The 17,633-nt window shown below is 38.3% G+C and overlaps 2 protein-coding genes across 2 annotated transcripts; both read left to right on the forward strand.

Moving 5' to 3' along the window:
- The first annotated feature begins 897 nt into the window (after positions 1-897).
- LOC144013623 (troponin C, skeletal muscle) lies at positions 898-8,277 on the forward strand. The gene is made up of 6 exons (XM_077512706.1): positions 898-1,036; positions 6,015-6,069; positions 6,170-6,313; positions 6,450-6,564; positions 6,871-7,007; positions 7,932-8,277. The coding sequence occupies exons 1-6, from the start codon at positions 1,034-1,036 to the stop codon at positions 7,961-7,963; spliced, it is 486 nt and encodes a 161-aa protein (XP_077368832.1). The 5' UTR covers positions 898-1,033; the 3' UTR covers positions 7,964-8,277.
- Positions 8,278-11,803: 3,526 nt separating this feature from the next.
- On the forward strand, positions 11,804-16,983 carry LOC144013624 (troponin C, skeletal muscle-like). Its single transcript, XM_077512707.1, has 6 exons — positions 11,804-11,895; positions 12,680-12,731; positions 14,204-14,347; positions 14,859-14,973; positions 16,267-16,403; positions 16,479-16,983. The coding sequence occupies exons 1-6, from the start codon at positions 11,893-11,895 to the stop codon at positions 16,508-16,510; spliced, it is 483 nt and encodes a 160-aa protein (XP_077368833.1). The 5' UTR covers positions 11,804-11,892; the 3' UTR covers positions 16,511-16,983.
- Positions 16,984-17,633: the final 650 nt, after the last annotated feature.

Genomic DNA, 17,633 nt, shown 5'->3' on the forward strand with positions numbered 1-17,633 from the left:
CCATTTTGCTACTTTGCTGTCAAGTGAAAATTACATCACAGTTGCTCGGGTCTCAGATAACAACCAATCACAGCTCAGCTACAGAAAAAAGGTGAACTGCGATTGGTCGATGGCTAAGCCCTGAGCAACTGTGATGTCATCTTTAGTCGACAGGAAGTGGCAAAATGGCCGCTCCCTGACATAGATAAAAACGGCTGGATTTTGCTGCATTACTCATATTCCACAAATGTAATATTAATCAGAATGCCATGTTTAGACTAGTGAGGTCACATATAACATATTATTGGCAAGAAATGTTTAAGGTTTACTTCTGCTTTAAAGACAGAAATCACGAAATCACGTGCACACAATAACACTACAGCATACACTTGTGCCTTGTGACTGATTGACATGCGAACTCCAGGCTGCATGTCCTCTGTTCTATTTGTCTACTTGTTGAAAGAAGGGGAAGCCAAATGGCAAGATAGCCTGAGATGTTCTCCAGCTGTTTGAAGAGCAGCGATCCACTTGCGCTTCCATCTTAAATTACAGATGTCACGAAGTGCAAGGTCAAGCCTGGAGAGTGGGGAGGACGATCGGAGGGATGGACCGCCGGGTCGAAGGAGAGGAGGAGTTGGAGAATCTGAGCATGAGGCGTTAATCTAAGTCTGATGTCAGGGCAATGAAGTGCCCAGTTGATCCTCTGCCAAAATAACCTCCAGTTGACTGATGCTTGCGACATCTTTCCTTTTTTTTTTTTTTTTTTTTGTAAATCAATGTCACAGAGATGATCCGTTGTCTAAATATGGGGGATTGGATTGGACACATGGGGATGTCCGTCAAGAGATTGTAAGCGCGCACCCACGAATTTGATTGGCTGCCTCTGGCCCAATCCTGGTCATTTTCTGGGAAAGTTTCGTGGGATGCGGGGGTACTTATGCAAGTGAGGGGAACAGAGTGAGTCTTCTATCCCACCCGTGTAGCAGGGAGACATCCTTTCTCCGCCAGTCAACCGTTTTTTGAGGGGTGCTTGTTTGCACAACAGCTGGTCGCCATGGTAAGAACCTGAGAGTTTGGGCCTTTTTTGTTGTTGTTGTTGCCGTTGAGGATTTTGGCTTTCGACGATCCAGGAAAAATCTGAGAAGATGGAGATAACCGTCTGAGCCAGTGGACCCGCACACAATTTTTGGAGAATTTTTGGATTTATTTACGTGTTTTCTTTTGGGAATTTTTTTTTGTAGGGAGATGAAAATACCGCTACAAGGCATCTGCTTCCAAAAAGCAAAGCTCAATTACCAAATTTTTGCTCTCCTCTTGTGAGATTTTTATCTGCTTTTGCATCAAGCTTTATCACAGCTAAACCCGATATGATGGATATTTAAATTCAAGCCGGCCGCACTAAAGATAGCACCACGCACACAGCTGAGTAAATTGAGACAGACGTACCCCCTTTTCTGAGTGTCCTAATTTAGGACGTTCACCTTGACAAAAATCCCTCTCAAATCCTCCCTCAAGTCTTGTCTTAAAAATAGCTGAGCCTCAAGGATTTGTGTGCGTGGCCATATGCTAAGATATTGATGATGATCTGTCAAGAGCCAGAGGAGAGGCAAACGTAGACCACCAGTTCATTATCCTCATGAACATTTTAGCTTTTTTTTGTTTTGTTTTGTTCTGTTTTTGTTTGTTTTTTAACAACTTTTCAGTGTTTCTGAGTAGGGAAATATTGTGAAGCGGATACATTTTTGTTTAAACTCGTTTACCATTACGTGTTCCAAAAAAGTCAATATAACTGTGTTAAAATTGGCACGGCATATTGGCAATATCACCGTATATCGTCAGTAGGGGTGTGAATTGCCTAGTACCTGACGATTCGATTCGTATCACGATTCACAGGTCACGATTCGATTCGATACCGATTAATCCCAATACGAATTTATAAGTCGATTGTTGCGATTTTTTTTCATTCAAATTTAGAAAATACTAATCAGTAAGCTTGTAGAGTGTAAGATTTATATGAAAATGTATTATTTATTTATCTGAAATTTCAGTCTTATAGAGGTTGTAATCTGTTTCATGTTTGAACAGCATTAAAATAAAATATTAAGGCTTAATGTTCCGTTCATATAACATTCTTCCATGCTCAAGGTGTGAATCCTACCCCGAAGTCAGACGTTTTGTTGAATATTTTTCCATTAAAAATGGAAGTTTAAAAATCGATTCACACACAAACAAAAAAAAAAAAAAGGCAATGATGATAAGACGTTGAATCGGTAAGACTACCGAATGAACAATTCTGAGCTCTTAAAAAAAAAAAAAAAAAAAAAAAAAAAAAAAAAAAAAAAAAAAAAAAGATTTTTTTTTTATTGAATCGATTCGAGAATCGCGCGATGTAGTATCGCGATATATCGCCGAATCGATTTTTTTTTTAACACCCCTAATCGTCAGTATGAGTTATTTGTCTTATAAGAATCAAAAACATCATATAAAAGCACAATGTTTTCAAATGTAATGAGTACCGTACCGTTCAGACCTGACTTTGTTTCCCGTAACACCTGCAGCATAAACAAACACTTTATTTGCAGATTTTCCAAAGCCCAGCAGCATCACATCTTGTCACATCTTAGCTTCTCTGTAACATGCTAAAATGCGCTCCACGTTGAAGTAACTGTTCATGTTTTTAAATCACATTATAGCAGTTGGATCGGTCTTCAGATCTCTGCTCAAGTACAATCATGGCGAAAACAGGTCATATTTTTGTTGCAGCACTATCTGTATATTCGCTTATGTTTTGTGCTGGTTCCGCTTTATTTCCTAGATGAGAATGGCATATTTTGTTCTCACTCATATTTCTATTTGTTCAGCCCTCGCTGAACGTGCAGTGTTTAGTTTGGCAAATAGTTAACAATTGCGTAAATGAGAAGTGAAGTTCTAATTTCAAGCTTTTTATTAGTCATGTTCATTCAAAATATTTTCAAGTACAGTACACATCACACCCATTATTGTTAGCTAAAACTAGATTAATGCTAACATACAGTAATAAAAGCCATAAATGTGTAACTGTTACTGTATTTTACAAACACCCAACAATACTCACAGGCATATATTCTAACTGCTCTGTGGAATTCAATTATTAACTGCTGGAATTTAGCTTGAACTTTAATTTAGTTTGCTGACATTCTGCTTCTTTTTGACATCACCAATTAACTCTACTTGTGTCACACTAGTGCCACTGTGCATATTGAGCATACCAGTGGGACATCACAATATGTGTAACCAGTGCGGCTTATGTGTGAGATTCACATTTTATTTACATATTGGCACACTCAATAGACACAATTTGATGGTAATCCTAGATGCCATGTCTCAATTATTATGATTGACTCATCCTCCACTTCAGCTAAAAATAATAAAAATAAGGAATCTCTTGCTCTATTTTTCCAATCAGATTTTTTTTCAAGTATGCAGCGTAATCACATCTGTTTATACTACACTATTGCTCATGCATGGACATTACATGGAGTAAGCTGCTGAGCTCCGTTGCTAACCAAAACAGCAGAAGTGATGTATGTAACCAGTCTCTCAAATTACATATGATGTGAAGTCTTAGCGAAATGAGCTCCCTGTAGAGCGTTAAAGAAGATATGTTACAGCATCTTTTCCAAAATTCAAATATATATGTAATGCTGTTTAAAATTTATTCCAAAAACATGTTTGTACAAATGAAGAGCTCTTTTCCAAAATGCTATTAATTATTTGATTAAAAAAAAAAAGGCATTTACTGTAGACAGACCTGCAAATTATACATTTTTTTTTCACAGTTAAAAACATTCTATTGACTCTGTATGAACATGTTGAGCAAAAGTTAATAGCGTCTGTACACAATGCCTGGCATGTCAACATAAATCTAGCTTTAAAATTGGCATTTTAGAAACAAGTACAATTTGAGGATGGAATGATGCCGAATGCAAAATATTTGGGCAAATATAAGGCTGAAATTTAGGATATGTTAATCTCTATGTTTTTTGTTTTGTTTTTGCCAGTTTAAACTGAGCATATACTTATGGTATGTATACCACAAGACCAGATAGATTTAAATTTAAAATAATCTCAAATGGAGTATTATTTAATATAATGTATCTCTGGTCAGTATAAAAACTTTTTTTTTTTCATAAATTTTATGATAGGAATTTCAAGTACAGTATCAAATAGTATGTGGATGATATACAGGAGAGACAAAAATGCCAGTGTTGTTAAGTAAACAACACTATTGGTATTAATTAAACTTTTCCGCATGTCATCAAAATAAACCACTAATTGGTGAGGGTAATTTCAATCACCATATATCTGACTACAAGAGAAAAACTATAACTGCAATTTGCTTACTTTCTATCTAAATATAACACTACCTTAAATGTGTTTAAAATAAATAAATAAATAAATAAATAAATAAGCATGAGGAAAATGTTTGTATGTAAACAGCATAACCCTTTTCTCAGGGTAAATATTCTCAATTCACATAAAAATATATATTGCAAATACTAATAATTCTGATAACACACCATGACTGTACAAGCATGAATCCAAATGTTGTTTTACACCAAAATCAACCGTCAAATGAGTTGCTATAGTAGTTCATTTGACCTTAGAGCACCCTCTGAGCGAACATGCAAGGCCGCTATTTTTAGCACAAATTGTTTGCATTACTGTCTTATGCTGTTATAAATCTATTTGAGTGATTAATTGTTGCTATAGTGACTAGGTTTTTTTCCCTTTTCTTTTTGATGTTTAAATGTGAATGTGGAACAGGAAGACAATGGTGTTTCCAGCACAACTGATAGGAGGAGGGGCTGGTAGTGCCCTGATATTTGTCACATGACCAGAAAATAAAGGCGGATTGGACCATTTTCCTCCTTAGACAAATGGCAAAAAGAGCCATCTTCAAGTACGGTAGTGTAATTCTGAACATGCAAAATCTACAGAGGCAGAGCAAGATTCAAGCCACGAACCTCGGAATTATGAGGCACCTACTTTCAATTATTTAATTAAAAAAATCTTATTTATTTTTTTATTAGCTTTCTTGCCCCATAAATAACTAGTGAGGGGGAGAAAGCGCCCTCTAGTGTTCCGTGAAAGAATAACTGCCAAAATGCAGTTCCATTGTATTTAACTTTTGAGTACAAAACATTTGCGCATGTAATTGTGGGAATGTTGAAGCATTCCCACATATGTTATTGTGATTTTTATTCTCCACACTTTTTGCCGCATAACAACTCCCACATAATACTTCCAATTTACATTGTTCAAATTTCAACTAGCTTAAAAATTCATGCCTCCCGGGGTATATATATATCATCTGATTCCACATTACTTACAGTATTTGCACAATTTGAAACGAATGTCAACTTTTCCCCATTCGTTTTCAATGGGACAGATATTAAACTTTGTCTAAGTATCACTTTCCACGCCCACTTTCATACATATAACTCATCATCATGACCAGGTGTCTGATACTGCTCTGTGGCACAGTTGGTAAAAGTGCATTGCCCAGTAACCAGGAGGTCATAATTTCATAATTTATCTCTCCATTTACCTCATAAGCATTCCACATGCATTCAAATCTTAGCATTCAGGTATTAGCATTCAGCTTTCAGCATTCCCACGCAATTTCTTCAGAATTTGCGCTTAGTCTAGTATTTCAAGCTATTTTCTTTTAAACTTGTACAGTATTTAAGTTACAGCTCCTTACAGTGATATTGAACGTACTTTTAGAAATCACACATTTGTTTTGTTTTTTAGGTCTACTATGCAACTGAAATTTGTAAGCCATTGTGGTGCTACTTAAAGAGAACTTTTTTTTAGATTTTATTTGGCATAAAAAAAAATGTGATAACTGCTGCTAAACAGTATTTGATGACACTATATGCATGATGCAATATGTGGAATCATTAGTCTAATCACGCTTTGTTATCATGATTGTTTACAGTGAATATGTTGTGACAATCTTTGTTCTTACTCCTTTGCCTCTCCCTTAAAAGCCCACTGACGCTCAAAGCGATGCCCGCTCCTTCCTCACCGAGGAGATGATTGCAGGTTAGTCTTTACTGGTGCACTTTGCACTTACACCATAGACACAATTTTTAAAAGTGACACCTGGCTAGCACCTTTTGACATCGTCCTGTTGTATGTCAAGAGTTCAAGGCCGCCTTCGACATGTTTGACACTGATGGCGGCGGTGACATCAGCACCAAGGAGTTGGGCACCGTGATGAGGATGTTGGGACAAAACCCCTCGAGGGAGGAGCTGGATGCCATCATTGAGGAAGTAGATGAGGATGGTGAGGAATTGAAATTATATTTTAAGATAAATGTTTGACGAGAACAAACACAAACATATTGCTTATTATCGCTAACAAAAATACTGTAAAAAGCCTGTCAACTTCCCTCTCATGGTTTCTTGTTGCCCCTCCCCAGGCAGCGGTACCATTGACTTTGAGGAGTTCTTGGTCATGATGGTGCAACAGTTAAAGGAGGACCAGGCCGGGAAGAGTGAAGAGGAGCTCTCTGAATGCTTCCGTATTTTCGACAAGTATGACACACAATGTATTCATCACAGCTGAATTCATCTCAGATCTGTCTTGACTCTTGTTTTGGTTAGCAACAGAGATCAAATGTTAACATACTAGGACTATGTAAACTTATGAGCACAACTGTATTACAATGTAAATGTAGGTCAATGCTTCTGATAGTGTTTAGGTCAACAGTGAAAAAAGTGAGACCAGAGTGGAGTTTTATAGTACGTCACATGCGCTCAATTTGTGACTACGGAGTATTGATGGTCAATGTTCATGGGGTTCATCTGTGTGTGATATCATAAGTCACTTTCCATCATCAGGAACGGAGACGGATTCATCGACCGAGAGGAGTTTGGAGACATTCTGCACATGACCGGAGAGCCTGTCACAGAGGAAGACATCGATGAGATGTTTGGCGAATCTGACAACAACAAAGATGGAAAGATTGATTTTGACGGTAAGTTCAATACAATGGAAATAGACACGTATAGGTATACCCTGTGTTTATAAATAATTTTAGGAACATCCATCCATCCATTTTCTATAGCATTTTCTTCATTAGGTGGTCAAAATAACAACAACAAAAAAAGAGGTGATTTTTTTTATTTTTTTTTTGGCCATAATTTTTCCCCCAAGCTACATATACTTTGGGACAAGGTATTCAAGTGGTTCAAACATCCACTTCACATTTGAGAGTTTGAGGATTCAAATCTAGGCTCCAGCCTTCCTCTGCATGTTAGCGTCCATTCTGACTTTCTCCCACATTCTAAAACATGCCCGTCCGGTTTATTGACAACTAAACATCAATAGATCTGAGTGTGGATGCTAGTTTGTCTATATGTGCCTGTGATTAGCTTGCAACCAGTACCGGATGTTTCGGTTCCAGTTTACTTTTGCTTTGGTGACACAATGATGGTCGCCAGATGTTGTGAAGTTTGCTGCCGCCATCTAGTGGTGGTGCACTTGTATCTAGATTTTTTTTGCTCACGTCTCAAAAGACATCAAATTGGCCGTGATGGTTCATATCTTGAAAAGTTTGTGAGTCAAAGCACTCGTATTGCAATGCATCACCATATATGGCCTCGAAGTGCTTTTCGTACTGATATTTACCGAAATTATGAATTTACTCTTATGTTAGGCTAGCATGGGCTAGTGACAGTGTGTTCACTTACATACATAGGAACGAAACTCCATTGTAAAACGAGGACCCACTTTGTTTGCTGGTGCTGACGTCCATTTGGTAAACGTAACGATTTTGACAGTTTGGGCTTTGATGATTGTTTACATTCTTTTCCTTTTTTGTGTCTTTGAAATAGTCACCTCAAATCGCTTGTACATCACAGCATTATGGACTAACTAATTATTCTTTCCCCCTCTCCAGAGTTTTTGAAGATGATGGAGAATGTCCAGTAAAGACCACATTCCCTGGTGACCCGCCTTTTGCTCCTAGGAATCAGATCACTTTGTTTTTAATTGGCATCATTTTGTTTGGGGGTTAAATACCGTCAACCACGCTGCTCTCATATGAAGCCCTAAGGCCTGCCGAGAATGTCTATAAATATCCGTCCAACCCTTTTAAGACGAAGATACTTCCCCTCAGCTGTCCCTTCCTTGGCAGCTGCTGCTCCTCCTGACATGCTATACTATGTATTCCCTTTAAAACACCAAACTCCTTTTCCATAAGCCTATCTTGTGCTGTCTTCTGAAATAAACTAAACTTTTACTCATTGGTTGCAAAATGATTGCTCCTTTGCAATACATTCAGACACTCAATCAAGCCATTCAAATGAAGTTGAAGAACAAAATGCATCATTTGTTCAGGATGGGTGAACATAATACTGTCAGCCAGTGGACCAGATCATGAGGTAAGAAAATAGTTGTTGTTTTTTTCGTATTGTTTTCGTATTGTTTCGTATTGTTTATAAATATTTGAATTACTGTACCCTTAACTCATTTATTCCCAGCAATTTTCACTGAAGCGATCCCCTTCGCTCCCAGCCGTTTTACTGGATTTTGACTTATTTTGCAAGGCCCACAGAATATTGTGTTCTATTGTTATAAAAAAAAAAAAACCCAAACAAACATGGAAACTAACTACCAAAAGAAAGATTATAATCTCTTCTTTCATCAGGAAAAAAAAGTATATTTCCATCTGTTTTCGTTTTGCATCAATTAGAATTAGAATTAGAATTTTAAGTTTCATCATTATTCACAAATCTGTTTTCAATAGTGGGTAAAAAAAAAAAAAAGAAAAGCCTTTTTGCAACATCGTGTATTTGTATCTGTTTCCGTTTCTGCAGCAATAGCATTAGAATATACCTAAATTTTGCCAATATTCACATTCCTGGTGAAAACACTAACAAAAAAACAAAAAAAAAAGGATCGTTGCAATATGGCCCTGGTTGATCTCTTATTCTCTACTGTCACCTGGTGGCCGTTTTTGTAATAACTACCATTGCTTCAATCATTCTCTTCAGTTCAGAGGCTGCATCAAAGCCTTCTGTATGCTCTATCATAAAAAAATAAAAATAAAACATAAAAAAAAAAAGGTATAAGAATGTCTTTGGGAGCATGGTAAATTTAAAATAGAACGCATTTATACGTTTTTGGGAGCAAATGAGTGTTTAATCAAAAGCTGTAAAATATAACAACAAAAAAACAACCTTCCAGTTATTTAACAAGATAAGTAAATATATTTTTTGAATGAATAAAAACATTTTGTTACCACTTTTAAGGAGGAAATAAAAGCTACCGGTAGTCAATATAAATGCTTGGTGGTAAGTATTAAAACAGGACAGGCCCCACTGGCCATCTTTGCCCATTCCTGATCTATAAACACTCTTAATGTTTACCTGGCTGTTCATGCAAGAAAATCAACAGATACAAAGCAATATAAATAAACATAGTTTTAATCGAACAGGATTGCTCCAACAGTGCTCACAGAGACTGCTGTGAACAGTCTCGGTATGCTGTGAATGAGGTGTATTAACTTTAATATTATTGTTTTTCTCATCAGCATTCATGATTTATCATACTTATTGTGGTGCCACGGCTTCACAGAGTGACCGAAAGGACTAAATCTTCCATCCAATCAGGGCGAGCTCTTCTTTCTTTTCCGGCATCTCCTGTAGCATATGTAACCAATCAGATTGCTATAATGTCTTTCCGACCTATATAGCCACGAGGGGGCATTTTGAATGCTCTAGCTCTAGTCATTATTGCCCCACGTCAATTTTCGGTTAATGGGTTAAAATGTGATAAATCATGGTGTGCATACACCACTTCATTCCAACTCATTCAAAGGATAAACTACAACGCACAATTCCGAACATCCTGGCATTTCTGATATTTCTGCAACGCAACGGCCCTTACGGCTTTGTAGTGCAGGTTGACATTTCTTTGGGAATCCGGCGGTATTGGCACAGGATGGTACTCAAATTTCCTTTTAATCACAAGATTGAGACGGGACAGGATACAATTTTTTTTTTAATACAATATACAGAATAACTTCTGCATTTTACTGGCATTTAATGTACAATAAACAGTAACTGCTTCTAAATTTTACCGGGATTCAATGTACAATGAACAAAACATGGATGTACGTTTTACAGAACAAAATAGTGTAAAAGCAGAACGTTCTTTGTAAATGGTGCTACATTTGTATAGCGGCTTCCTTCCCCATGCACTTTTGTGCTTTTTATATTCAGTCAAATATTCATTCACTTTACCTACACAGTAATTCTTTCTTTGAGGGTATTTTTAAGAGTACGCTGAAATTTGAGGATGTTTTTAAGTGTTTGAAACGCTATTAAAGTGTTTTGGGATCATCATTTGTTGCACTATGTATTCATTGCTTAAATTCTTAGGAGCATAGATTATTTGCAGAAATTCACCAGCCGCTACCCCTAGTGTATCGCGCTGGTGAACTGTCATTAAATATTTACACCAAGTTACACTTTTTAAAATGAACTCTTAAAATATATATACTGTAATTTATTGAGGTGCCTCTTGCTGTTCACTATACAATAATCTTTACACAGCATTGCTAAAATAACAAATCTTATAATGGACTTTTTGCACATAGTTGCAGCAAATGAGATGATTTTCCATCCATTTGCAAACCACAAGTCTCCCTTGGGAGTATTTAGTCCCATTTATTCAACTTCAGTAGCCACGCCACAGGTCCTGCCCGCCATATAAGGACCACCAGGCTTGGTGTGCGAGCCTTTCTATCCCCTTCCCTCCTTGCTATTCAGGGCGCAGTTGAAGATGAGTAGGCAGACGGCGGGGGTGCGTTTTGTGGGGTGGGTTGGCAGGCGCAGGGTGTGACCGCCAACCTCAGTGTGTTCTTCTCCCGGTCTTGAGTTTCCCACCCTGATTGAAACATAATCGTCGCAAAAGCCAAAATCTAATCCTTGTCCACGTCACACTGTTTACAAGGCCTCAATACAAACCAGTTTTCGAAAACCAATTTCATAGTAAAATGGATGAAAGATTGATGAGCACAGGCACATCAATTGTTGACTTTTTCGTCCATGTTTAATGAAATAAAAATGTTTTGTGAAATTGTGAGTATTACTAACATCAATGACAACATCATCCAGGATTGTTTGTAGACCTCCTGGGGGGCCCCAGGCCAGAAATACCATTGAAGTCCACTTGACTTGGTAAATATACAAGCAATTAGCATAAACAAAGCCTGCTAGTAACGGCCCAATTCTTCCACAATTCTGATGTCATCGCAGCGTCCAAGGGAGTTTCAGTTGTGTCGTTGATATGGACCAATATTAGCCTTCTCTCTGGGGGCCCCTCACAGCCTTCAGCCATCAACAGCTAATATGCGGTGTGATTTCTGACATGTTGTCATTGCATGTCTTATAAGCAGTGCCATTGTTTTGTCACTGCTGTATCCCTAGCCTAAGTTTCCCGTTCCTTTGCGAAGTCTCAGGTTATGGCAATAGATACGAGTTTGTGAGCAAGGGTCCCAGGGGGCAAGCAAAGTTCTGGAACATTTTCAACAGTTGTTTCGCTCATGTTTTTACTTCACATCATCGCTTCACGTTGCATTTTATGTTTCCTGTTTTCAACCACTTCCACCTCAAGACACATTCCCCTCCAAATTGTGATTGGCTTGCCTTGGTTCCCCAAGAACCCTAAAAGTTCAGGAGACTATATCTGGAGACCTGTAAGAACCGGGGGGCGGGACCTGGCCGTCCGGTTTAAAGTGTGTCCGAAGCCTCACTTGACGTCTAGTCTCTCTGTTGGGGTGCACACGGATTGACCACTCCTTTGGGGCTTTTTGTTCCTTGGATTTCTAGGGGGGGAAAAGCTAATCCACAATCATGGTAAGAGACACGGTGCTATAACGGACCTGTCAGGCAGCCAGCAGGTCATGGCGGTCATAACTATTGGCTTAATTTAAAGTAATAGACATGTGTGACGTACAGTCGATAGAGAATACTCCCTAATTGAAAAGTCAAATGATTTTATTACAATACTTTTGTTTTACTTTAATAACATTTTTTAATGAAATGATAACTATTATTTTAACATTATGATACATTCGTACAATTCACTTTCTATTCTGCCAAATTTGACTTAACCTTAAGTTATTGTCCTGTAAATCCCAACTTTACCTCTTTTAATGTTGGATTACATCTGCGCTTTTGTTCTTACTATTTACAGCTTGTCATATTCAAGCAAACCTGTTGATGCAGGTTGAATCATGACAAGGATTTTCAAACTGAGTGTGGAAGTTGGCGGCGGGCGGCTGGAATGGGCTGCAGCTGCTCAGGTGCAGATTCCGCTTAAGTGACAAATTCCCAAGGATTGGATGTCTGCAGGCCATATACAGCCAAGCCTAATGTGTTGAGCCTGAAATAGCCGGGTTAATTTACAGTCAGCTCAACAACAAGCCTTTTTAAGACGCTGCCACCGCTCCTTGTAACGCGCCTCAATGCAAATAATGTCATTTAGAAAACAAAAATCGCAAATATTCGAGATACAGTATGTGAGCACTGAGCATACATAGAAATATTGGCATTGTCCCAAAATGTGTTTCAATTTGATTCATTGGCAAAAGAAAAAAAAAATGTTGTGCCCACCGATGATGATGATGTTTGCTTGCAGACTGACGCGCAGCAAGAGGCCCGCTCCTACCTGAGCGATGAAATGCTGGCTGGTAAGTGTAATTCACATTAACCCCTCTAGCTTGCACCCAGAAAGTATGGATGCAATGTAATGCATAATCTGCATAATCTGGAAAAATTGAATAAATCCGTTACAGTATCAGTAGAAAGCACTCAATATGCCACCCAATAAATGTGATTTCAATCTGATGGAATATTTCAAAATCAAAGACCAATTTGTGCTGATATTAGACATTACAGGTGCATATAAAAATTAAATAGCACAGAAAGCTTTTCAAGAGTTCATTTGAAAAAGTGAAATTCATATTCTATGTAGACTCGTTACACACAGAAGAAAATATTTCATGAGTCCATTCTTAGAGCTAACATCCCAAAATTCACCATCTCAAGAAATTAGACGACGACATGACGATAAAAACTTTTCATCTTAAAGGGACAGTGTGTAGAATTTAGCGCCATCTAGTGGTGTACGAATAATTTTATTTCATTCATTTCATTTGTTTGTTTATTTCAGGCAGCAATCAACATCATGAAAATCTAAACTTTTCCAAACAATACTCACCTAAACCTAGCCTGAAAATGAGTGGTAGGAAGAAAAATGTATTAAGAGGCAGCCCCAGTCTCATTAATATCAAGCTTTGAAAACAAATTTAGCTTAGCACGATCAGCACATATCAAAAAATACTAAGACACCAGAATACCAACCATGGTGATAGATGATTTGCCCGCAATTCATTATTCATTCATTATGAAAACCTACTATAAATTTCAATAATATGCAAAAAAAACAAGTCGCGCCGTGACTTACAGTAGCACGTTTTGCCGCCATCTTTCTGCTACGGATACCAGATGAAGAAGAACTTTGCGAATGTAGTTAGCTTCTGGTGGTGCTTGCAGCTAGTATCAGACCGAATGGGTTGATCGCCGCATATCTTCCACAGCCAGGCCCGCTGGTGGTCGTCGCTGAGCTTTTGTGATTTTGGGCTCCCGCCACTTGTCTCCCTCTGCTTTGCTCTAGCTTTTGCTAGCTTCTCTAGCTACCCGCTCTCGTTAGCCACTCCAGCGAGTTTTTGCTAGACACTCTTGCTCGCTGCTCCACCTAGCCTCTGCTCACCGGGCTGCTCGCTCGCTGACTCTTTACTAATAATAATTGCTAGTAATTGCTGGTATCCTTGTGAAGTTTGGTCTCTCAGAGACACCGTAATGCGCGTGTTTCAAAATTGTTGCACACTATTAATTCACTACTAGATAGCACTAAATCCTACACATTGTCCCTTTAATAATATTTCTCTAAAGAGTTACATGAAGTGTAATTTTTTAATTGAAAAATTTAAATAAATTAACTTTTGACATATTCTAATTCTTTGAGATGCACCTGTTTTTTAAATAATCACCATAAACACGTCTCCTTCCGGTAGATCACAAAACACAAATTACAGGATTACATTCCATCTCATCCAAGTAGATTTATTTCAAGTTGCACTCTCTCTCCTTCTCTCTCCAGAGTTCAAGGCCGCGTTCGACATGTTCGACACCGACGGCGGCGGTGACATCAGCACCAAGGAGTTGGGCACCGTGATGAGGATGTTGGGACAAAACCCAACACGAGAGGAGCTGGATGAGATCATTGAGGAGGTGGATGAAGACGGTGAGCCAAGAGGAGCACTGGAATGAAACAAGAAACTGTGCCCTTCATTTGCCACTGATAATAAACAGAAGTAGAATGTAGAGTGTAAAATAAAAAATATTAGTCAAATTAACTATGTTACATTATTTTTAGTAAATGATTGGCAAATTAATTAATTATAAGTATATCCCTCTGAAAAATGCACATATTTTTCATCCCAATTTCATAAAAATATCAGAATGAAGCTGTTACCATTCAACTGTGCCACTTCTGATAGACAGCAGCTGCCACAAGAAGCTCATTAAACTAGCAACATGGTGGTATAATTCAAATATAAATCTCTCCAAAATCTACATGTAACAATTAGTAGAAAGGAGACCACATCTGGAAGTCACCCAGCAAGTTTTAAAGCAACCTGACCATAAACACTCATTCATTCCGATTTCCAACATACATCCGACTGGACTAGAGGAATATTTTGACTACCGGTAGATCTCACCAGTCCATAATGGAGCACCTCCCTTTCTCACAGGCAGCGGTACCATCGACTTCGAGGAGTTCTTGGTCATGATGGTGAGGCTGCTCAAGGAGGACCAGGCCGGCAAGAGCGAGGAAGAGTTGGCGGAGTGCTTCCGTATTTTCGACAAGTATGACTGAAATCAAGACTGTTTCTGTTTAGTTGTGTATATATCACAGGTGGCAAAAACAGGAGTGGGCCTATAGATTGAATGATGCCCTGTGTGAGACACGTCCATTGGCGACATCCTATTTCACTAGAACTGTATACGCGCATACCACTGACTTTTAGATTAGGCTACTAACTTACTGTAACTTTGATATTAACTGAAAAGAGGAAGGACGTCGCAACTTGGAATTGTCAAGGAATAAGGACACCTCCATTGGTGGTTACTTGTGCTCGTCACGGTAACCACCAATGCCAAGTACACCACGCTCGTCTTCCAAAGACTACGCAAGACCGTTCTTCAAGAACGCGAGTCTCTTTGTAAATTGGAATGGCTGTGTACTTCCTCCCCAATTCTGACATATTCCCCTGATAGCAGCACAAAATGCATCTTGGAATATTTTCCTAGCCAAGCTTGCACAACTATCCAACCGATGCATTCTTGTTTTAAGCTAGCTGACAAAAACAACATCCGTATTCGGTGTGTTTTTGGTTTATTTCTACTTTCAACAGTACTTGGGCTATGACTGATGATGTTTCACGAGATCATGAGGATGTAAGAACGGATTAGAATGACAATTAAGAAGCGGATACTTTCTACCAACAATAAGCTAACTCCAGCTCCTCCCCCTATAGCTCCCTGATATTGATAACCTCGCACTTCAATATTAATTTCCAAAATCATTGAAGATACCCATAATATCTTCACAAAGGGGTGGCAAATTCCTTTTAAAACGGTGTTCATGATGCCACTATAAAAAAATCATTTCACGTAATCTTTTTTTTTTTTTTGCTATGTTACCCCACTAGCTAGCTACTAGTAGTAAAAAAATAGTTACACTACAGATACTTATGTAAAAAGAGTCTTTCTAATTTTGTAGCCAGAGAAAAGACTCAGAATTGCACTTGTGACAGTTTGGCTTGTCCTGTCTGGGGTCACCACACTGAGTCACGTGATTAGCTTGTCAGTTTTGTTCTTTTCACACATGATGCCATTCGTGACACAACCCACCCGAGTATCGGGGTACATGCCAGTAATCAAACCTTCACACTGCATGAAATGAAGTTTTACTGCCAATTACCCGTTTATTTTTGTTGTTGTTGTTGTTTACAACTTCGCACAATGGGAAAAAAACAAGAGTGGAGTAGATACTAAGTGAAGCACACCTAAAAAAATGTACCAAAAGTACTTCCTACTTACTTCCTAACTCTGACATCATAGATAGCATTTATAAACAAATGATGTGTCTTCACACAGGAACGCCGATGGCTACATCGACAGAGAAGAGTTCTCCCTGATCATCCGCAGCACCGGCGAGCCCATCACAGAGGATGAGATTGATGAGCTGATGAAGGATGGAGACAAAAACGGCGACGGCATGCTGGACTTTGATGGTGCGTGCAGAATGATGACTCAAGCTCACAGGTTGTTCTGTTCTGGTACTCACTTGGCTGTCTTGTGCTCACCAGAATTCCTCAAGATGATGGAGAATGTGCAGTAAAATCAGACATACTCATGGACATTCCTCCTCACCCTTGTGGATCCCTCCCACCCAGTCATCTGACCCCCTCACATGACTCTCCCATCTTCAATTCACCTTCCATCCTCAGTCACCCTTAACAGAAAGATTTTGCACCCTGAAGAGAAGAGGTGGGGGTGTCTTCTGTGGTTGGACGAGTACACTATAGAGGAAGTCTGTAAAGGAGGACTGCGGCTGATCCCAGTCACAGAATCCTGCCCAGGACGACACCCAATGCCCCATCACCTTTTCTTCAAGCTCTTATTCTAGATGTAGTCTAGATGAAACCGCAACCTATTACTTAGACCAATTAATTCAAAACCACTTCACTGTACAAAGAAGTTACCTGCTTGAATCACAACGAGAATAATTGGACTAACAACATGCTCACTTGTAGTCTGTCATATTAACAGTCTGTAAAGTGTTGTTTGAGGAATAGCAATAAAATAATGTTGTTTCTTCTTTTTGTCCATTTTGTTTAAAACCCTGCCATTCGTGACACAAATGTAAAAATTCAAATATACAGCAATCACATTTGGTTCAACTTTTACAACAAAAATGCACTCACGATAAGTATTGAAAGATTCATTTTAAAATCTGTTAAAATGTTGGTACAGTATAGCTTTTTTTTTCCAAAATAATAAAAACAGCATTTTGTTTTTGTGGGCCACATTAACTTATATAAGGTGGGACAGATCTGGCCCACAGGCTTGAGTTTGACATATATGCTCTTAATTGTCCATAATGTGAGTGTGAATGGTTGCTTTTTATTATTATAACTTTTTTTATTATTATTGTTTATATGTGTCCTGTGATTGACTGGTGACTAATCCAGGCTAAGGCCTCTTAGCCAAAGTCAGCTAGGATATGCTCACCCACAACCCTAATGAGGACAAGTGCTTAATGGATGGGGGAAAAAAAAAAAAAAAAAGTGAAATTACAGTAACTTTTTGCTTCTGGATGGAACATCACTGATTTGTATGCAAATGTCAAATAAATTATAGTTTAATTTTTTTCAAGAGCCATAACATTAAGTTTAATTAAGTGTAATTATTAAAAAATAAGTATATATATATATTTTTAAAAGGTCTTATTTTGTGTAAAA

This window comes from Festucalex cinctus, chromosome 2 (genome assembly GCF_051991245.1).
Source record: "Festucalex cinctus isolate MCC-2025b chromosome 2, RoL_Fcin_1.0, whole genome shotgun sequence".
NCBI classification, from domain to species: Eukaryota; Metazoa; Chordata; class Actinopteri; order Syngnathiformes; family Syngnathidae; genus Festucalex; species Festucalex cinctus.